The sequence below is a fragment of the Drosophila elegans genome, unplaced genomic scaffold, assembly GCF_018152505.1.
Source record: "Drosophila elegans isolate 14027-0461.03 unplaced genomic scaffold, ASM1815250v1 contig_492, whole genome shotgun sequence".
Taxonomy (NCBI): domain Eukaryota; kingdom Metazoa; phylum Arthropoda; class Insecta; order Diptera; family Drosophilidae; genus Drosophila; species Drosophila elegans.
In genome coordinates, this window is record NW_024545879.1 from 690,259 (window position 1) to 713,397 (window position 23,139).

At 40.8% G+C, this 23,139-nt stretch overlaps 1 protein-coding gene across 6 annotated transcripts in view; it reads left to right on the forward strand.

Moving 5' to 3' along the window:
- The window catches only part of LOC108149906 (angiopoietin-2), a 269,820-nt gene that overhangs the window by 164,094 nt on the left and 82,587 nt on the right, over positions 1-23,139 (forward strand). For all 6 annotated transcript variants that reach the window (XM_041709766.1, XM_041709767.1, XM_041709765.1 and 3 more), the window contains 2 exons: positions 16,756-16,887; positions 17,562-17,749. In XM_041709766.1, coding sequence (XP_041565700.1) covers positions 16,756-16,887; positions 17,562-17,749 — 320 coding nt within the window. The remainder of the gene's footprint in view (positions 1-16,755; positions 16,888-17,561; positions 17,750-23,139) is intronic.

Here is a 23,139-nt window from a genome sequence, read left to right on the forward strand (position 1 = left end):
GGATCGTGTCTTGCTAAATTTTGAAGATTCGCTTGATTCGTGACTTGCCTCTCGATATGATTTATGTTTGATGCTGATATACGATCTGGTTGGTGTTGGTGAAGTAGTGTATGATGTGAACTGCGAAAGATTTTGCTTCTAGACTTAGATCGGCAGTCCTTGATCTGATGAGAATTTCGAAGACAATTAAAGCTTTCTTGGCCAACTCTTATCGTTGTTGAATTGTTAAGTCTGCAAATGCTTTGCAGCTACTGATGAAGTGTGCGCTTGAATTACAATAAAAACAATCAACGTTTGTGGTAACGAATTAATTTTGAGATATATGTGTGTTAGACTTGAGTTTTTGATCCCTTTAATCGGACTTCCTAACGTCACCATTTTGACTTTCGAGAACCTGGAATCTACGGTTTAAGTCCTTGCAACATTCATCCCAAGACGGTAATTGCTCAAATGTTTGTTGTTCGTTGTATTTAGCCTTTGTTTGACTGTCGACCTTTGATAAAATCACATGAATCACTACATTATTTATAATGTCCCCAATGAGAGTAGAGAGCCGCGAATAGCTGAAGCTTTGTCGACGAGATGCTGTAATTGTGAAGGATCGGGTTTCGCTAGAGTTGGAAGCACGAATAAACTAGAGATGCAGTCCAGAAATATATGCACGTCGTTGTCGTACCTTGACTTCAACCGTTTTAAAGCCTTTGGATAGTTATCTTCCAAAATCTGAAATGCATGAACTACTTCCAGCTCTGGACCAGATAAGCAGTCAAGTAAATAATTGAACTTATCCATTTGCGCGAGAGAAGATTCATTTTGAACTAAATTATTGAATGAAGTGATGAACCGCTTAAACTGAGAATATTTGCCATCAAAGCTGCGAAGCTTCTGCTTTGGCAACTTGGTATGGTGAGTTCCAGCCAACGTTGTTTCGAAGACGCTTTGATTTTCAGGGCCTTGACGTTGTCTTGATAAGTGATATGATGAAACGTTCATCTATTTCTGCCGGATTGTTATCAGTAGACCTTAGAAATTCAACTTGAGTTTGAATCTGTCGATAATGTGATTCTGAAATTTGCAGCCTACACTCGAGAACTATAATTTCTTCATTAGCTTCATTAGCTATGACTTTGTTATGTATGTTTTCTATATGGCGTTCGATGGTGCTTCTTTGTGATATAAGATGTGTTAGTTTTGCCTTGCCGGCAGCTAAATTAGATTTTTCTTCTTTCACCATGCCTAATATGGCCGTAACCGACGCAGAATGTGTGTTTTATAACGATAAGCTCGGTAACGCCGAGTATACAGGATTTTCTTTAATGCGTATGCTTGAGATAGTGTTTGTGATGTTGAATTCCACGTGTAGCCTTTGGGATTGGGGTAAAATGCTGATATCTACTGGCGGTGCCGTTAATGCTCTCCTGTTTTCCGAATGTTCTCGGCCACGTTGGATTTGAGGTTAGGATGAGCCCTCTATATGTTTCCGTGATGATGTTGATGAATGTACCACCTTTGATATGGTGCGAGTACACCACTCGAGCTAGAAGACTGTTTAGTTTCTCCGCTTGTGGCCAACTATTTTACCAAAGTTCCCACGCTGGGTTTCAGGTTAGGGTGAGCCCAGTGTATGTGTCCGTGTTGATGTCGATAGCAGGACCACCTTTGTGTTGGTGCGAGTACTCCACTCGAGCTGAAAGCTTATTTAGCTTATTCACATACAACTGCCTCCATAACCTGCACGTAATTAATGATCAGAGACTCATGCAAACAAATGACGCTCGAATGACGAAAATTAACGAATAATTCTCCTTATTCCTAGTCCAGCCACAGCCGCCATTAATGTAGCAGCTAACTGGCTACTTTCCGTGATCCATGGGAAAATTTATAGTGCTCTGAGTCTCGTGTTGTGTTCTGATGTTACTTCGCTGTATTTTCGTTATACATGTGTTTTATTTAATCTTCAAGTTGTTAAGTTGTGTTGTTAGCGTAATAGACAAAAGCAAAGTGATCTGCGCTTCAGCGCCAACATTAGATATGGCTTAAGTTTACAGAATGTTATGCGTGGCACAGTGTTGGTAAAATGTTACATGCAACCGTGTGTGGTTGCTACATAATTTCAGTAACGTTAACTTCAAATTCAAAACTTATAATTTTAACAATAGATCTCCTCCGACAACTACATACTACCTGTTACATAATTTTCAACGAATACAATATACTCTTTTACTATACGGGTAACGGGTATAATAACATTTCTTCAAAAGTTCCGACTAATACAATTAATTAAAAGAGAGTTTATTTACATTAAAGAATTATTAAAACAGCCAAAAAAAATGTAAAAAATGATATGTAAAACAGTTTTAAAAATGTAATACTAACAGATGATGTAGATGACTTACCTTCTTTAATGATCAATCAATGATTGTTCCAAAGCTTGTTTTGATACTCCTTGCTGACTAGAAGTCAATAATTTTGTTATTGACATCCGGTCATTTTGAAACGAAACTGTGCTGCACAATATTCATGCATTGTCAGAACTGTATGCTATGTTTTTTTCAACAGCCCAGTCATAAGGTCGTGGTTTTGAGGTACTCTTTTGAAACTTGCAGTCATAAGACTGTAGTTTCAAACAAAAACATACCTTTGACAAGGTTAATTAAACGTGACTTTCGCACCTTTAACTCCAAATATCAGAATGTGACGACTATTATTTATTTTACAAAAAAAAACATTTTTTAGAAGTTATGTTTTGAATATTTACATTTTTGCAAAAATCTTCTATTATTGAATTGTTTTCCATCTCTAGCATGTAAACAGGTCGATTTTTCTTTCGCTCCCCGAAAATAAATTTATCGTCAAATTTAATTCTCACATCGTAAAACCAATTTTATGAAAAACAAAAAAAAAACAAGAAAGAAAGCAAACTTCGGCAAGCCGGAGTTCATATACCCTTGCAGCTTTTGAAAGAATTAAAAATTTTTGAAAACATAAAAATTATGATTTACTTGCGTATATGTTTAAAAACATTGTAGCTATGATGATTTGCAGCTCAATTATTTGATAGTTATTTTATATATTTTTATTAATTCTATGGGAGCTATATTATATAGTCGTCCGATTTTGATTAAATTTAAACCGTAACTCTGAAATAATTAACCATTATTATATGTCGAAGAACTAGTAAAAAAGTTAAGTTATAATTTTTTTTCATTTTTTTCCGATTGTTCCTATGGGAGCTATATGATATAGTCGTCCGATTTTGACTACATTTAAACCGCAATTCTGAAATAATTAACCATTATTATATGTCGAAGAACTAAACAAAAAAATGAAAAACAGCAAAGTTATAATTTTTTTTTATTTATTTTTCCGATTGTTCCTATGGGAGCTATATGCTATAGTCGTCCGATCCGGCTCGTTCCGACTTATATACTACCTGCAATAGAAAGACAACATTTGGGAAAGTTTCATGCAGATAGCTTTAAAACTGAGAGACTAGTTTGCGTAGAAACGGACGGACAGACGGACATGGCTAGATCGACTCGTCTAGTGATGCTGATCAAGAATATATATATAACAAAAGAATGGTTTAACAATATGTCACATAAATTCACAGAGTTTATGTAACAAAATAGATAAGGTTAGGTATTTGTTTATTAATTCAAATGTTGACATTATATGCGTTTCGGAAACATGGTTCGTTGCGTCCTCAAGTAGGATATAATCTTTTTCCCATGCAGGAGGAGTGGCAATATGTGTCAATTCAAAATAAATGCACTGTAGTAAGCAAGCAATCATCTGATGATCCTATTGAGTATATTTTTCTTGAACTAATTAATGTTAGAAATAGTAGGTCGAAGATATTAGCACTAAACATACAACATATAGACTGGTCATTTCATACAACGAAAATGGACACAAAAATTTCTTAGCGACAGGCCCAAAAATTATTTGCAGTCGGCCCCGGCACTTCGTGTGCATTCGGGTTTTTTACTCTCTCATTCTTATTCTCATATTTATGCTCGCGCACTCATTGCACGAGTTCGGTCGTTCAGTCGCAGATATAAGTCAGTTGTATGTATAGACCCACTAAACGACTATTATCAATGCAATGGCAAGCATATCCCATACATGTATACATATATATTATCATGGCAGGTGATTTAAACAGTAATATTCTAGACGAATTAAATTTAAGGGACGATATTGAATCTCTAGGAGTACAAATTGTAAATTCTGTAACGTCAACCCATTACACCAGAACGGTGAACCCTTTGCTAGATTTTGTTTTTATACCCTTGTAGAGGGTATTATAATTTCAGTTAGAAGTTTGCAAAGCAGTGAAGGAGACATTTCCGACCCTCTAAAGTATATATATTCTTGATTAGAAACACTTGGAGAGGCGATCTAGCCATGTCCGTCTGTTTTTCCGTCCATCTGTCCGTCCGTTTCTACACAAACTAGTCTCTCAGTTTTTAAGCTATCTGCATGAAACTTTCCCGAAAATCGTCTTTCTGTTGCATGTAGTACATAAGTCGGAACTAGCTGTATCGTACGACTATAGAATATAGCTCCAATGGGAACAGCTTGCCGAAGTTTGCTTCTTTTCTTGTTGTAGATAATATTGACAAAGTTCTATTGTATGACCAAATAGCTGCACCGAATTTTTCAAAACATGACCATATCTTTTTGATTACAACGTTCAAATTGACCGCACCGAGCAAACCTCTTAATATAGAGACTTATAAAAATATTGACTATGACATGCTGAGCTACGATTTCTGTCACTACGATTGAAACATTTTTGATTTTCCTTCGATTGCATTTCAGTTAAACCTTCTAAACGCTAATATTGAACATCTTTGCAATAGACACGTACCTATTAGGCAAAGGCAAGTTAAGAATTTAATAAATTCATGGTTCAACATTGATATTAAGAGAGCCATAGGTATAAGACTGTTTATCTATACGAACTGTTTAAGACTGAAAGAGCGCGTGTAAATAAGCTGATATATGAATTTTTAGTTGCTACAATAAAAACTATACAACTTTGGAGAGAAATAAAAATCCTGGGAGTCGGAAAAAAATTGTGATAAATGAGGACGTATATAGCTGTGAACGGTCTTAATGAAAAATTTCTGCCCAATAATGTACCTGAATGTAGTTATAATTCATATCTGACCACTGAGTCTTTATTAGGGGATGTAAATTGTTATAAATTTATTTGTGTAAGTCAATGCGATGTTTTAGAAGCAATATTACAAATTAAATCGGATGCCAATGGTCAGGATGATATGAATCCAAAATTCATAGAAATACTTTTTCTTACCTGTCAAACGTTTAAGAGAAGCTATTGGCCACACAAATAAATAGTTGTTTGATAATAATTTATTAGAGAAGACCCAAGTTGGCTTCCGCCAATAAAGAAGCTACACTACCGCGCTCGTCAAGATAGTAGAGGATAGTAGTGGATAATAGTACGGTAATATTTTAACTTTATTAAACTTTAGCAAGGCATTTAACCATACGATTTTATTGAACAAACTACAAAATATGTTATGACAACTGTTAGAACTATGGAATCATATATTACTAGGTCAGAGATTCGCATGGCTACTCGCGGTGTACCACAAGGATTTGTATAAGGGCCGTTACAGATCACTTTATATGTAATTGATCTTTCCAGAGATTTGTCTTTTTGTAATGTTCATATGTATACAGATGATGTTCAGTTGTATGCCAGTCTTCCTTTAAGTCAAATTAAGGAATGTATAAATGTTATATTACTGAGCTTTTGAGTTTTAGCAATTGGGCTAAGAACAATGGTCTGAGCTAAACCCTTCAAAATCAAAAATCAAAAAAGTCTTTTCTTCCAAGAAATATAAGACTTTTAATTGTGATACCTACCCGTTTTTAAGGTCTCGAAATATTTGCAAACTGTGACGCAATAGCCATCAAATATATATACATAATAAGTGTAACGTTTAACAATGTTGCACGTTATGTTTACAATTTGAAACGAACTGACCATGTAACAGAAAGCGCAAAGAAAATCTTTGACCTAAATGCTTATACCTGAGGATTTATTCAAGAGTCCTAATATTCTTACAATAAATAATAGTAACAAAGCAACCTGAGTATTTGTTTGACTTTATCAGATTTTCCTCCTCGCAACGAACCAACAATATTGCTAGTATTCTTACAAGACTTGCAAGCTCAGACAGACATTTCTTCATTTATGCTGTTAAACTTTGGAACCATCTACCAAACCAACTGAAAACAATTAAAGGTACATTACAAATTGAAAAAAAAACTTAAAACATCTTTGCGCACACACATAAAAACATAACACATAAAGCATAAGACATAAAACACTTTCAAAAAGAAATAAACTTTTAAATTATTATTTTTAAAACATATAGATTTAAATCATGTTAATTTTAAGTTATTTCTATATATTTTATATCAATGTAATTAAGTCAGATTTTCTTGTAGCGTCAAGATAATATAAAGTAAATAAAACAAGAAAGGAAGCAAGCTTCTACGAGACGAAGTTCATATACCCTTGCAACTATTGCAAAAATTAAATATTCTTGAAAACTTACTATTATGATTTACTTGCATTTATGCTTAAAAACATTAAAGCTATGTAGATTTGCAGCTCAGTTATACGATAGTTTCTTGACAGCTATATGATATCGTTTTCCGATTTTAATAAAATTAAAAGCGTAATTCTGAACTGTCAAACTATTAATAAGTCAAAAAAATTTACAAAAAATATTTCAAAATAAAAAAGTTAAAGTTTAAAAATTTTTTTTTGTATTTTTATTGTTTCCATGGGAGTTTTATGTTATAGTCGTCTGGTTTTGATTAAAATTAAACCGTAGTTCTGAAAAATTTAACCATTACTAAATGTCGCAGAACTTTAAAAAAACAATGAAAAACATTAATATAATTTTTTATTATTTATTTTTCCGATTGTTCCTATGGGAGCTATATGCTATAGTCGTCCGATCCGGCTCGTTCCGACTTATATACTACATGCAATAGGAAGACAACGTTTGGGAAAGTTTCATGCAGATAGCTTAAAAACTAGTTTGCGTAGAAACGGACGGACAGACGGACATGGCTAGATCGACTCTTCTAGAGATGCTGATCAAGATTTTATATACTTTTTATATACTTTATATATACTTTATAAGTAAATCATAATTTAATGTTTTAACGAACTGATTTTCTTTGTTTATTCGCTCGCTACGAATGTCGAGCGGCTAGCTCAGAAGATGTAAGTGTTCGTCCCACCAAATTTATATAACGTGATTTTATTGATCAGTGAAAACGCACAGAAAGATTGGGAATGTACAATGGTCTTTTATTCGTCAATTTGACCATCGGCCGGGGTTTTGTATTGACAATGGGGAAATATTCTCCGCCGTCGGCTCCTTCCCACGTTGAACGTCGCGCGGGGTTGTGATCGCTGCGAAGTGGTGTCTCCCTCGTCGATTTCGCTCTCTATGCCTTCTGTTGCATTTGGTTTGGCGGGATTACAGAGGTTAGGGATGCGTCAACGTTCCCAGACTAGGGTTAACAGGCACTGTGCTCTCAAGGCGTACACATTTCGCAGCCACAGCCTACTGTCCCTTGCTCTGTACCGGCCGTCGGCTCAGTTTCTACCTAACGGGTCCCTTGGTCAAACGCCAGGTTCTAGACGAACGCTTCCACCCTACCCTCTCTGCCGCAGGCTTTAGAATTTGACGTATCTGATGCTCGCACGGCGCTTGTTGTTCGTCGTCCGGGAGTCCTCGTTGTCCTTGCTCTGCCTCCGGATGTCTCGACTGGTTCCGCTCCTTGTTGGCGTAGCGCTCACGATTCGGTAAGCTGCCGTTCTGGAACTCTAGCGGTGAACTGCTGTGCTGTCAACGCATACGCCTTTCGAGACACTAGCTTAACAACTTAGCCGTGTGATACCGTAAGGACCTCAGCTACCTGTGTCTCAATTCGGAGACTTTAGCTCTAAGTGCCGAACGTCTCGACGTAGCGATCATGTTTCCTTGATGACTCCGCACGACTTTACTTGCTCTGGTTAATTTCACTGGTTACTGGTTCACTTGATGACTGTTACTTGTTGACTTGGTAGAAATCGACTGATCGCTGTTCTCTCTGCCTTGGTATACTCCACATTCTGACATCCTTCCCTCGTCGTGTCCTCTTTTCGTACTTGTCCTCGTTTACTTGTAGTCTTCTAGTCGACTCGCTCCTCCAGATGGTTCACAGCTCCTTCTTGAGTTCCACAGCGCCGATCCTCCTTCCAGATTTTGAATCTTCCGCCTCAGACGATTCCCCCGGTGACTTTGAATTCCCGCCCAGACGTTTCCCCATAGACTTTTGAATTCCCGCCCCAAGTGTTTCCCCACATGACTTTCTCGATCTCCGTGATTTGTCCTCTCCGTCGGATGGTCACTCTACGTCGTGCCGATCGGTCTACAGTTGTTATCGGTGTTATCGATATTCTCCAGAGTGACTCTACGTTGTATGGTCACTCTCCGCCAAACCGATCGGTCTTCAGCTGCTATCGGTTCCGTGACCCAACGTGGCGTTGCCACCCGATGTTATCGATGTTCCACAGCGTGACTCCATGCGCCGATATTTCCAGTATTTTGTGCCCACCGATCGACACTATCGTCTAGCGCCAATCGATCGCCATGAATCGAAATGCCCCCATCCCTTGTTTATAGTGACTTCGCACAATATCGGTAAGCGCAATTTCCTATCGATTTCTTGTTTACTTATTGTCTCTTTCCTTCAAGGCTTGCCCCAGGATTGCAGAGTTAACCTTTCCTGCCCTTGGGGCCGGGGTCAATGACCCTTCTAGGCTTATCACCTTCTTGCGTCGTTCTGCATTTAGTTGGCAAGTGGTTTGCTTTCCTGCGACCCCGATTTTCATGTATATCTCTCATTTTAGATTGCCGGATCAGCTGTAGTGCATTCTATGTGTGTGTATTTTCCTTTTTTTTTTTTAATTGTGACCGTTTATGTGTGTGCGCGTCATTTTCGTGTTTTTCCGGCTTGGCATGCTACGGTAAAGCTCTCGAGCTGTACCGTCTCCCCTCATTCCTCGGGAAACAAAGATCTGGTCGTGGTCTTCCGCGATTCGTACAGAGTCTGCCGACGCTACGGATTGTTGTTGGTCTGCGGCCTTTTTGGTTTCTTGTACTGTGCATCACCGTATTCTTCGCGGCGTATTAACGGATGACTCTGGCTTCATGCCCGACGCAGAATCTGATTGCCTCGTTGTCTGGGTCACTGTGCATCTCTGTGTCCTGCGTACTATAAAAACTCTGGTACCTGCCCGACGCTATAGTCGGCTCTTCTTGTCGTTGCATGCTCGTGTTATCCTGCGTTCTATATAGACTCCGCTTGTTGCTGCCTGTCCTTGTTGTCCTTGCTTGTCTGTACCGAGTTCTTGTGTTTGTTGTTTAAGCTCACTGACGTGGACGGTTCGTTCCTTTTGTGTTTCCTCGTGGCAGATTCTACAAATGACTGGTGATACGAAGTCTATCACCGTATACGGTCCGTCATATCTCGGCGCTAGCTTTGACAAATGGTGCTCCTTCGCCCAGACCGTGTCCCCTATTGTGGGATTCCACTGCCTCCTTCGTAAATTGTAATGCCTGGCTTGGTCCTGAGCAGTTTTCTCCATGTTCCGGTGCACAATTTAGAAGATCTCCTTCATCTTATTGGCCTTATCCTCAGGTGTTTCCGTCTGCTTTCCTGTGCCGATGGTTTCCCTGTCGTACAGGGCGCTGGGCAGTCGAGGCTCTCGAGCCTGCATGAGGAAACACAGGGAGTACCCTGTTGATTCCGACGTACTTGAGTTTACCGCTAGCATAATCTCCGGCCACTTCTCGTCCCAATTCCTCTGGTTCTGTCCCGCAAACTGCGCTATCATGGTTTTAGCTGTTCGGTTCGCTCTTTCCGTCGGATTCTCCTGCGGTGTATATAGTGCTGTGAATTGTTGCTTGATGCCCATTTCGTTGAGGAATTTTTTTAATGTGCGGCTGGCAAACAGATTTCCATTGTCCGTTATTACCACCTTTGGGGCTCCGAACCTAGCGATGACTCTTTCTCGGAACGCCTTTTGAAGTGTTTCTGCCGTTGCTACTCGGAGTGGCACCAACTATGTCCACTTTGAAAACCTATCTATCAGCACTAGCAGCATCTGGTTGCCATGCTTCGATCTGGGCAATGGTCCGACAAAGTCTGCACATACAGTTGCCCATGGTTCTTCGGGTATCTGCGTCAGCATTTTCCCAGCTGCCTGCATCTGGTTAGGCTTGTATTTGAGGGATGTCTCGCATTTCCGTACGTGTGCACGGGCGTCCCTATGCATTCTTGGCCAGTAATATCGAGCCGCCAGCCTTGCAACCGTTTTCCGACTTCCCACGTGTCCAGCGGCTGGTGAGTCGTGATTCTCCTTCAAGACTGTTTCCCTCAGGCACGTCTTCGCTGCCTGCTCTGTGCGGGATATGCCTGTATAACGCACCTCCCTCCCTTAGGTAGTCCGGAAACTTCTGTGCTGATTTTTCTCACATACCTTTGACCCAGCTGCATGCTCCCTGTGTGTCGTCCGGAGTTTCCTTGGCTATCCTTCGGCTTCTGGCAGAGGCCGTCTCGACAGTGCTTCAGCGACAACGTTAAGCTGCCCCTTCCTGTACGATATTTCAAAATCATACTGCTGCAGCTCCAAGGCCCACCTTGCTTTTCTTCCTAAGGGGACTTTCGATGCTGTTCAACCATTTAAGCGCCAGTATGGTTTAAGCTTCCGGATTGCCCACACGATTGCCAGGCATTCCTTTTCGCTGGTTGAATACTTCTTTTCCGCGCCATTCAGGGTACGACTTGAGTATGAAATGACCTTTTCGTCGCTTTCAATTTCCTGCGTCAGGACTGCCCCTATACCATAATCGCTTGCGTCCGTCTGCAGTACGAATGGTTTATCGAAATCTGTGCATGCCAGCACAGGATCGGCCACTAGCCTTGCCTTCACCTCCTCGAATGCTTGCTGGTGCTCTGCAGTCCATGTCCATTTCGTGCCTTTCCGCAATAGGTCATTTAGTGGTTTCACTATTCGCGCAAAGTCGGGCACGAATCGCCTGTACCACGATGCTACGCCCAAGTATTGGCGCAGTTCCCGGATGGTTGTGGGTGGTTCCAGCGCGGCTATGGCTGCTACTTTTTCGGGATCAGTGCCGATTCCTTGGTTCGTAACGCGGTGTCCCAGGTAAGGCAGTTCGCTTCAGAAGAAATTACATTTTTCGGGATTTATCCTAGGGTTTGCCTGTTTAAGGCGTCGGAAAACTTCTCTCAGGTTCCTTCTGTGTTCTTCCAGTGTGCGTCCGATCACGATGATGTCGTCTTGGTATGCAAACGCGTGTGGTGACATCTCCGGTTCAATAACCTGGTCCAGTGCTCTCTGGAAAGTCGCCGAGGCGGAGTGTAAGCCAAATGGCATTAAGCTTCTTTCCTGGCACTGTGAATGCCGTGAATGACCTGCTATTTTCTTCCAAAGGAATTTGCCAGTATCCATTTTTCAAATCTAGACTGCTTATGTATCTCGCCTCCCTCAACTGATTCAATATGTAATTTATCCTTGGCATCGGATAAGCATCTTTGATGGATTCGGCATTGATCTGTCTAAAGTCGACACAAAGCCTTCACTGACCTGTCTTTTTCTTCACCATGACAATCGTGGAGCTGTACTGACTTCTAGAGTGTTCTATGCATCCCTTCTCAAGTAACTCGTCGACTTTCGCATTGATTTCCCCTTGAACCTTTGGATTTTTCGGGTAGTATCTCTGTTAGATTAGTTTGTCGTCCTTCGTGGTGATTCGGTGCCCGCCTATGTTGGATGTTCCACTCATTGTTCGAAACTCCACGAGCTCCTGCTCTAGGAAAGTTTCAGCATTGCATTCCTCAAAGGTGATTTGCACCCCTGCCACGGACATTTTTTCCTCTAACCACCCATTGTGCCTTCTTCTTTTTGGGATCACCACTGTATGTCCTGCACACCTTATTTCGGCGCCGACTCCTGTGAGGAAATTCCATCCTAGCACCAGCGAGTCTACCACTCCTGGTAGGATCAGCAGGCTCATGAGCAATCGCTTATTGCCGAATTCGATCTCCAACTCGAGCTGCGTGTTTATCCCGTTGCTTGCCATCTGCCAACTTAACTTGCCTTCTCGTCCTTGTAATCTTTCCATAAGCAGCCAGTATATCCGCCAGCTCCTCGCTTATAAAGCTCGCTGTTGCTCCGGTGTCGATTGTGGCTTTGTGTGAGGTTCCGCCAATCTTTACCGCTGCGGATAACTACTGCTCTCCTTCGATTAATTTGCAAGTTAGTTTGGAGAGACAACACCTTGCGACCCCTGCTCGCCTCTCTGCGGCTGGGATCGCGGGCAATTTCTGGCAGCACTCTACACTTCTAACACCAACCTTGCCGCAAGTCCAGCAGAACAGTAGCCGCTGGTTCTGGCATCCTCTGGCCCAATGCCCGTGACCGCCGCACCGCCTACATGCTTCGTATGGGTTCACGATGTGTGTCTGTGACTTGTGGTCTCTTGGGGCTGCGCTGGTGGTGGCCTCTGATTGGTAGTAGGTGGCCTCCATAACGTGCTCTGGTGGTTATATTTGTTTGAAGTCCACTGGCTTGGTCCGTCGATGGTCGCTTGGTGTCCGTCTTCTTCCTCGCACCTTCTACACGTAACCTGTTGTGGTTCTGTTGCTTTGCTTCGAGAGAATTTGTTTTCTTGTATGAATGCCTCTCGTTCTTTCTCGAGTTCTTCATATTCATCCGCCAGGACCATTAGAGATTTTATATCGTTTATCTTGTACGTTCTCAGAGAAATCCTCAGATCAGGCGTGCAGTTTTCTATTATTAGCTCGAGAGTTTCCTTTGGAGAGTAGCCGAGTCTGCATGTCGACCATATAGTCCTTGAACGACTCTCCGAAACCCTGTTTTCTTTGTTTGACTTGATCTGCGAGCTTTGAGAAGAATCTCCTTGGCAGGAAATAATTTTAGAAACTGTCGCTGAACTCTCCCCATGTCCACCAGTGTTTATTGTTCGAAATAAACTACTTTTGGGCCTTGCCGTGCAGTAATTCTGACATGGCTCGGGGAATGAGGTTCAGGTTCAAACCGTATGTGTTTGCTGACCATTCTACTTGCTCCAGAAACTCCAGCGGTTTGTTCCGTGCCGTCAAACTTCACGCAAGACCTTTGCTGTTCCGGTCTTCTTTCTTGACTTGTGCCCCTGGATCTTCCTGCCTCCTTCTTGCTCTCCACGCCCAAGCTAGTTATGAGCTGTTCGGCGTCTGGGTCTTGCAACTTGCCGCTTGAGCCTTGTTTGTCGTATATTTCCTCCTTCACAGCCTAAATTCCTGCCATTCGTTTTGTGTTTGCGTGACATATGCTGAAAGGGCTTTTCGCATGTCGTCCGACCTGCCACCTTTGGGAAATCATCTTTCTTGAGGAGATAGATCCAATTTTTCCCCATTTCTGTTTGATTCTGTATTTCACTGTCAGGACAATTACGTTGGGCGCCAGATGTAACAAACTGATTTTCTTTGTTTATCCGCTCGCTTCGAATGTCGTGCAGCTAACTCAAAAGATGTTAGTGTTCGTCCCACCAAATTTATATAACGTGATTTTATTGATCATTGAAAACGCACAGAAAGATTGGGAATATACAATGGTCTTTTATTCGTCAATTTGACCCTCGGCCGGGGTTTTGTATTGACAATGCGGAAGTATTCTCTGCCGTCGGCTCCTTCCCACGTTGAACGTCGCGCTGGGTTGTGAGGGTTTAGGGATGCGTCACCGTTCCCAGACTAGGGTTAACAGGAACTGTGCTCTCAAGGCGTACGCCTTTCGCAGCCGCAGCCTACTGTCCCTTGCTCTGTCGCGGCCGGTCGCATCGAACGTCGGCTAAGTTTCTACCTGACGGTTCAGGCGTACGCCGGAAGCCGCCAACGGAGTCCCTGGGTCAAACGCCAGGTTCTAGACGAACGCTTCTACCCTACCCTCTCTGCCGCAGGCTTTAGAATTTGACGTATCTGATGCTCGCACGGCGCCTGTTGTTCGTCGTCCTGGGTGTCCACGTTGTCCTTGCTCTGCCTCCGGATGTCTCGACTGGTTCCGCTCCTTGTGGGACTCTAGCGGTGAACTGCTGTGCTCTCAACGCATACGCCTAGCTTAACAACTTATCCGTGTGATGCCGTAAGGACCTCAGCTACCTGTGTCTCAATTCGGAGACTTTAGCTCTAAGTGCCGAACGTCTCGACGTAGCGATCATGTTTCCTTGATGACTCCGCACGACTTTACTTGCTCTGGATACTTTCACTGGTTACTGGTTCACTTGATGACTGTTACTTGTTGACTTGGTAAAAATCGACCGATACGGCTTCCTGCTCTCGGTCGGCTTTTATATGCCTCTATTTACCGCTAGTTATTGGCGTCTCCTTGCCTCCTGGTCCAAAGTCCACGGTTTTACCGATCGACCTTTCGCCCTGTGCGCACGGCATCAATATCAGGGTCCGAAGTCCTGTGCCGTATCGTTACTTCCTTCTGCACACGGCCCTTCGCTGCTCTCTTTTATTGCTGCGCCTTTCGGACTTTCCCTGTCCTTGTCCGGTGCTCAGGGCACCACTCTCTCTCGCCGCACTACCGTTACAACGGGCGAATTCGCCGCGTAACTGGTAACTGTTAGGCCACTGTGGGGAGATATTCAACTCCTCACAATGTTTAATTCTTGCAATAGCTGCAAGGGTATATGAACTTCGGCTTGCCGAAGTTTGCTTTCTTTCTTGTTTCCATTTATACTCTGTTTCTTAATACATGAGTCAATTATTTAGCGACTTTAAGCAAGCGTTTTTACTTTGCAATACTATAGGTGCTGGCCTTAGCTCTGAGCCTTTTAGCACTAGTGTGGGAAAATCTGTCAAAGGACCAAAAGCATAAGTGTCCTTTACTTAAAGATTGTAGTCTACAAGTGCTGAGAGCTGCATCCTTGTCAGGTTTATGGCTCTAGATCAATTAACATGCCATGCCCAGGGCTCAAAAGATCGCTACCCCAAATTACAAAGCCCAGTAAGCGTTCCGTCCTATCAACTATTGCCCATTTCTAAGACCTTCTTGGCCTTATCGAATCGGTAAATGCAAAGTGCAAGATCTTTTTGCAGAATCTAAGCTGACTTGGGATGAGAGTGTTTCTTTAAAATTGGAATTGTTATACATTCCTCCAAGACTGTTGAGGGAATTAGAGTTTTGTTGTGCTCGAAGACAAGAGTATCCCCGTTAAAAACGATTACCTCTCCAAAGCTGGAATTGTCTGGAGCTTAACTCTTGTTATTTATTCATCTATTCAGGAACTAACTGCCAGCATGGAATGGCGGCCACAGATCACAAGTCTGCTGACATCATTTCTAGAGGAGCAATGTAAGGTTTTTCAATCAAGACTTAGAACCGACTAGCAGGATCCCGAGCATTTGAGTTGACTTACGCGGTCCCTTTCACTTACCTTTCTCTCGCGTGGCAGACCTAAATACTGTAAGCTCCAGCTGCCCGTATAAAAATCGTTCTCTGTCTCTTCTAGGCTCTCTGGGATTGTTGCACGTTGGATCGCAAGAAAAATGCATCATCTTTGTCGGCATCTTATATTTTCTTATCCCAAAATAAATATCTTTTAAAACGATTACATTTACGAGTTATTATTTAAAATAATAAGATTCCAAAAAGATTGCAGCCTCAACAGGTTATATGATTTATTCGTCCGATTTTATCAAAATTAAAACTGTAATATTTATTTATCTTTAAGAATATTAAAAAACTTTAAAAACAGCAAATTTATACTTTTTTCAACAATTTTTGCAATTGGTTTTAAGAGAGCTGTATGTCGTCCGATCCGGCACGTTCCGGGTTATATACTACCTGCAATAGAAATACAATTTTTGAGTTTTATGGAGACAAAAAGGCAGACGAAGAGACGGTCGGACAGACTAACAAACGGATGTCGCTAGATCGAGTCTCCTAGTGATGCTGGCTTAGAATATATACCTTTTAGGATCTCTCATTGGAACAGTCGGAAAAATATTTGAAAAAAATTATTGCTTACCTTTTTTAAATTGATTTAAATGTTAACAGCATTGAGCGTTGTTGCACGCACCGCTTTCTTGCTGGCTAGCTTTTTTCAAGCTTAAGATATTTCTTAAATACAAATATAAAAATGAAGAGTATTTCGAAGAGTATTTCGATACCCTTGTAATTTTTCTAATATTAAACTTTCTCAAAAGTCTATATAGGTCGGAACGGGTCGGATTAGACGACAATATCACCTCTTGTTTTATTAATTCCAATATTTTTCGAGATAAAGGAAGGTTTTACTAATTTAGAATTACCGTTTTATTTTATAAAAATCAAAAAACAATATCATATAGCTGAAATTGGAACGATAAAAAAAGAATCAGCGGAAAATCGATGTATCTTAATTGTTTTAACACATATACGCATAGAATTCGTAGAATATTTATATTTTTTAATATTTTTTAATAAATTGTCGAAGTTTGCTTCATGCGTCCAAACAAAAAGTTAGAGTATATTAAACAAAATTGTTTTCGGCCTACGGGCCCGAAGCTTGTTTTTTCAAAAATACAAATTTCTTGCTCTAAGACATTTCACTAAATTCATATATATTCTATTTAAAGGGATTTTCCTGTATTGACATCTTGAATGCTGGAATGAAACAATCAGGAGTATTTTATCTACAAATTCGTGGGACGACATATTGGTTTTTAAAAGTGTATTGTGATCAAGAAACAACAGATGGTGGTTGGACGGTAAGTTACTGAAATCAGCTAAAACAACAAAGAACGCTATCGTCGAGCTTCCCGACTATTATATACCCTTTATTCAGTTAAAAGCTTCAAAATAAGTATTCCCCCACAAATAAATCGGCGCCTTGGTGGCGCCATCTGTCTTATTACATTTAAAACGAATTTCCCCCGCTAACAGTTCTGTCACTTTACATCAACGATCAACCTATCCAATGAGCACAGGATAGTGTCTTGCCAGAGTGACTTTCACGATTTCTGGGCGTTAGAGTTTGCGTGAACTAGCACGTTTTGAAAAAAACTTGCGTTACCAGAATCTTCATGTCGAATCCAAAATCTCCAACTGTTATAGTTTCTGAGATCTCAACGTCCTCGACAGACGGACATGTCTAGTTCGACTCGGCTATTAATCCTGCTCAAGAATATATGTAAAAAGTTTTAAATATCTCCCTTCCGCCTTCTTTTCTTTTGAATTTCACAGCTATGTACAAAGCGCCTTGCGCTCAACAGTTATGGACGTGTTAAGCATTAAAAACAGAGCAAAAAGCGGAAGGGACATATATGACAACCTAATACTTAATTACTTTATAATAACAGTTACATTTTTTCACAAATACAATATACCCTTTTACTCTTTGAGTAACGGTTATAATTATTTTAAAAACCGTTGTTAATTTTAGGTCATCCAACGGCGCGCGGATTTCGGGGACTCCAGGGAAAACTTCAATAGAGATTGGGCAGATTACAAAAATGGATTTGGTGAGCCAGGCAAAGACTTTTGGCTAGGTAACGAAAATATATATATGCTGACAAATAACGAGGAATATTCATTGCGTGTAGAACTAGAGGACTTTGAAGGAAACAAGCGGTAAGATATTGTATTAATATTAAGGTTATAAGACAATCCATTTAAAAATGTAATGTGGCTGCGAAGAGAAAATGTAATATATACATTTTTACATTGGTTTATTGTTTATAAAGGCATACATTTTTGTGTTAATTTTTGTTTTTTTTTGTATCATTTATGATTTCACATGACAAAAAATTAAACTTTGTAACGGGTACAGATTTCGTACATAAAAATGTTAGTAGAGTCTCATCTTAGCATTAATCTTTACACAGTTTTTGTTTCAAACGCGTGGTTCGAAAAATTAGCAACAAATAATGTTTGAGCTAAAATGTCTTTGAGATATCTCCATTTCATTGCGAAGTGTATCACTAAACAGCTTAGATGCCGTTCTTAAGATTTGCATTAAAATGTCCATCATCTTTTAAGTCAAACTAATGTATTGGGCTTTAAAGGAGCCTTATAGAAGTCTATTCACAATTAATATATAAGGATGTCAAAAAAGTAGGAAGGTTTTCGCAAGGTGGCGCAGAAAAACAAACAACAAACTGTCAAGCGCGTGTGCTAGCCCGTAAAAAGACATTTTCAACAAGCTATAGCACGAGCCAAAGCGATGAATACAACTAGAACTACGCTCTAGCAACGACACCTAGCGAAAACACCGCAAGGCTTTTTGGACACCCTTCTTTATAATTTGTTTTGACCGCCATTGGATGCAGCATTGTTAAATATTACATTTTTTTACTGCAATCACTGTGGTCCCCATTACTTTTATCTCGTTGAAATAGAATAAAATAGTTTGGAAATTATTTCCAGCCGCTGTACTTAACAAATAAATAGTCAAATACACAATTATAAGCGGTTCTAGGGTTAAACTCTTTTCGTTTTCTTTATATATATATTAGGTGTAAAGTAGAAAACTGACGTTTTTTTCATAGTTTGAGGCTTTATTGCTTAAAAAAAGGTACATTATGATTATTCAAAATAGAGAGCTCCTGTGATGGATTCTTGTTGTGTCAGACAAGAATCTTCATCCAACAGAGTCTCCAAAGCTGCATCTTCAAAATTTTTCACGGGACCCGGCCGATCCTTGTCTTCCACGTCATAATCACCATTTTTGAATTTCACGAACCATTTAGGAACGTTCTTTCACTGATACACGACTCACTATATGTTGCTACAATCATTCGACGCGCTTCAGCAGCAGATTTTTTCGAATGAAACGCGAAATGCAAAATCTCCCGCAAATGACGCTTATTCAAATTTCGACATCTTCGCGCACCAACAAAAAATGGACAATGAGAATAGACGAGCGAGATGATGTGGAGTTGTTGACCGATACCTACCTTGCCATGTGATGCTTCTGATCGGAATTCCCTCACCGATTTCCAAAGGTGGCGCCACCCAATGGAAAACGTCGGTTTATATTATATATATATATATACTATATATATATATATATATATATATATATATATATATATATGTATTGCAATTACGGGCGGTTGACTTCGTTTAATTTGAAATGTAAATGGAAGATTAATCTTATGAAGATGAAATATAGGGTAGGCCCAAGGACGCTACCTTGGAGGACTTCAGCAGAAATTGGGTTGACTGGCGATTTGTGCCCATCAGCAGAGAAGAGGAATGTGCGTTATTCTAAGAAGCTTTTTACAAGCTGGAACAGAATTGCGTCTTGTCTTTGTAAAGGAACACAGGGAACCAAACTCTATTAAAGGCCAGTTGAATGTCTAGTTTTAAGAGCTTCTAAGGCAATAACCTCTCTACGTAGTTGCTCAGGAGGGCCGTGTTGTAGGTAGAAACCAAACAAAAATTTAGGAATTGCACTGGGAACGTTCTCGAAAGTATGCAGACTGCTCAGGAACAGCCCCTCCATAATTTTTCTCAGAGACGGGAGTAGACTAAAGGGCTTGACTAGCATAATTATACTCGCTGATTTCCAGGCTTTCAAATATCACTTAAAATACTATTGTATATCGGCACAAAAAACAAGGCTTGATATGGTAGAAGAAGATCTTCACCAGAAGTTTACCTGTGTGGCAACTTAGATGCTAGGTCTTTCACTTCAGAGTAACAGGGCTAGAGAGTAACAGTTGATCGCCTGCAAGGACTACGATTTCCTTAAAACCCCCAGATATAGCTTATTCTACAACAGTGGTAAGGCCAAACCAAGAACCTGCTTCCTTATTAAGTGACACCTTAATGCCTATATTCTTCCTCATTTTGCGACGGTGACCTCACAACGGTCAGACAAGAGCTAGACAACCTCACACGACATGCCATCGCATCTTTTTAACTAACCCATGACCAAAGTGGGCCCATACCAAACACCAAAAAGGAACTCGTCTTAGAAGGGCACTCCAACGCATACCACACACAATGGGACAGAACAAACAATATCTGCAATAGAGTAGTCGTAGTCGTAGTGTCCACCGAGGCAGCTCGGCTAAGAAAGATCCGATCTAAATCTCCTACCACCTAGGATAGAAACCAGCCAAAAAACTCTAAAACGACTTCTAGACACTATCCCTCCAACCCCCAAGAACCAATCACCTTTAATAATACGGACCCTCTCGCAAGTAATCATAGAATTAGCACCCGCAGAGCACATTCAAGCCCTTTAAGTCGCCAGGACAAGATGGTCTTGGCACAACTGCACAACTGCAAAAGACCCTTCTACTTCTGCAACATATGCCTAAAAGGTGGCTCGAATTTAAAGTCATCACCAAAAGCTGGGAAACCGACACACACATCCCCTACAGACTTCAGACCAATACGTCAATAAATACTCATTCCTACTCAAAACCCTAGAAAGGCTGATAGACACCCATATTAGAACCATAGAAAGCCCGAATTTTTTCTTAAACGTACAACATGCCTGTCGAAAGGGCAAATCGACTGAAACCGCACTCGATTCACTGGTCTTCAAGATTGAAAAAGGATTCCAACATTAGGAACTCACCTTGGCGGCCTTTCTAGACTTAGAAGGGACTTTCAACAACGTCAACCCAGAAGCAATCATCCGAGCACTGACTAGTCTAGCAGTTGAACCGACCCTGGTGAGAATCATACACTCAATACTCACCATCAGAGTGGTGACCTCTACTATAGGATCGGTTCTCGCTACAAGACTCTTCAGCAGAGGAACTCCTCAAGGAGTTCTCTCCGCTCTTCTCTAGCTCAGTCAACTAACTACTACAACTTCTAGAAAGAAGAGGCCTTAAGATAGTCGCATATGCGGACGACGTAGTAATTCTTATTCAAGAAAAGTACCCAGAAACTGAATGCAACCTCATGAAAACACTTTCCAGGTGGGCACGGGGATGTGCACTAATGGTCAACCCAAGTAATACAGAAATGGTACTATTCACCAGGAAGTATAAGGTACCTAAACTACTCCTGACTCGCCAAGCCTTTAGCGAAAAAGCCAAATACCTCGGCCTTATACTGAACATAAAACTTCTCTGGACAGAAATCAAGAAAAAAAGATATATACCTTTTCTTAGACAGCCAAAAGCATTAAAAGCCCTTTACTCCTTGAACTCCGCCTCGGAAATCACCTCTGCCGCAAATCTTTTAACGAGATGGCTAACCATATCAGAATCAACCTCATGTGGGTGCCTAGTACATTCCAGGCAACTTTATAGCTAATGAGCTGGCCAGACAAGGGTCGACTACCGATATCCTGCCCGAGAAGGCCATGGTAGGCATGCCCATGGCCACTTGCAGCTTCTCCTAAATCAGGCTTTTACCAGTCTCTCTGAGAGCAGATGGAACTCAATCACGACCTACCGAATTTCCAAGATTACATGGCCCACACGTAACCCAAAAAGAACAAGGGCTCTCGTTGAGTGCAACAAGAAGGATATACATTCTGTCAAATAAGTACCCATAAATTCTCAATTTAAATTTTCCCGCTGAGAATATTATTCCCAGGTTGACACAACTGTCAGCCACAATTCTCCCAATTTTTATTGCTATGTGTCATTTAGTTTGTTAACGGCGTCATTAGGAACAAGTCAACCTTGCGATTTTTCCTATAGATAAAAATATCGAACAAAGAGTTTGGGTGAAATTTTGTGTTTGAAACGAAATTTCTTGTGCCAAAACAATGGAAATGTTAAAAAAACATTTGGCGAAAACTCAAGTTTACGATTGGTAAAAATCGTTCAAAGAGGGGCGAAAAGAAGTGAACGATTTGCCACTCTCAGGACGGCCTTCGACGAAGAAAACGTTGACAAAATGAAGTAGTGCTCGAAAATCGTCTTTATAGTTTGCGAGAGATAGCCCAAGAAATGAACATTTCTCATGAGAACGCTCGTCATATTTTGGTTGAGGTTTTGGGTATGCGGAAAGTCGCAGCGCGATTAGTGCCAAAAGATCTGAATTTTCTCCAATAAGTGAATCGCAATAGTTGTAGTTTTTGAACGAAAATTCAACAAATGTCATCGAACAACCACCGTACTCTCCAGATATGGCCCCGTGTGACTTTTTCCAAAACTCAAATTACAACTTCGTGGAAACCATTTTGAGAGCATTGATGGCATCAAAACTAAATCGCAACGAGAACTGAAGGCCATCCCGGAATATAGCTTTAATAAGCGTGATTGCCTCAGAAGGGCCTATTTTGAAGGGGATATAACAAATTTAGATGATTGAAAAGTTGTTTGTGTTTTATTTCAAATTTCCGGGTACTTATTTGATAGAATATATCGATCATAATCGGTGCGCTAATATGATACTGCCTTATAGACAATCCATGCTAGACGACTCAGAGGCCAGTATCACGACTTCTGCTGTAGTTGCAGACAGGCAGACACGGAAGAAACCATAGAACACCTCCTGTGCTTGTGCGCAGCGCACAACCTTAAATGATTGAACATTTTTGGCAGGTACACTCTACCCAACCTGCGGTCATACTACACATGAAATTAGCCAACTCATGAGATTCTTGATGGTTGGCAGTCGCCTCCTCAACGAGCTTAGGGACATACCTTTTACTGGGATCACATCGCATTAGAAAGGGCCTTTGATGGGAAGGTGGAACTTCCTCCGCTCCCAGTCATATCTAACCTTATCTACCCTAACCACTCTGCAGAGTAGAATGAGACCTTTCTTAGATCTTCTTGGGTCGGGCAATATCAACATAAAAAATATTGGATCTCAATGCGTCAGATGGTATGTATTAGACATCTGCATGGCATCACTTACTACACACTTTAAGCTGAATGTATTCGAATTGAATTGAGTTGAGTGAGTCCCTTGAACACAATAAAACGAAGTTGTATTAATGTGAGTGCGTATAGAATCTGACAGGATAAGTCATTGAGTGGAATGACTGCGTATGAATGTATGAGTGAAACGGAATAAAAGTTTTTGGCACTCTTGAA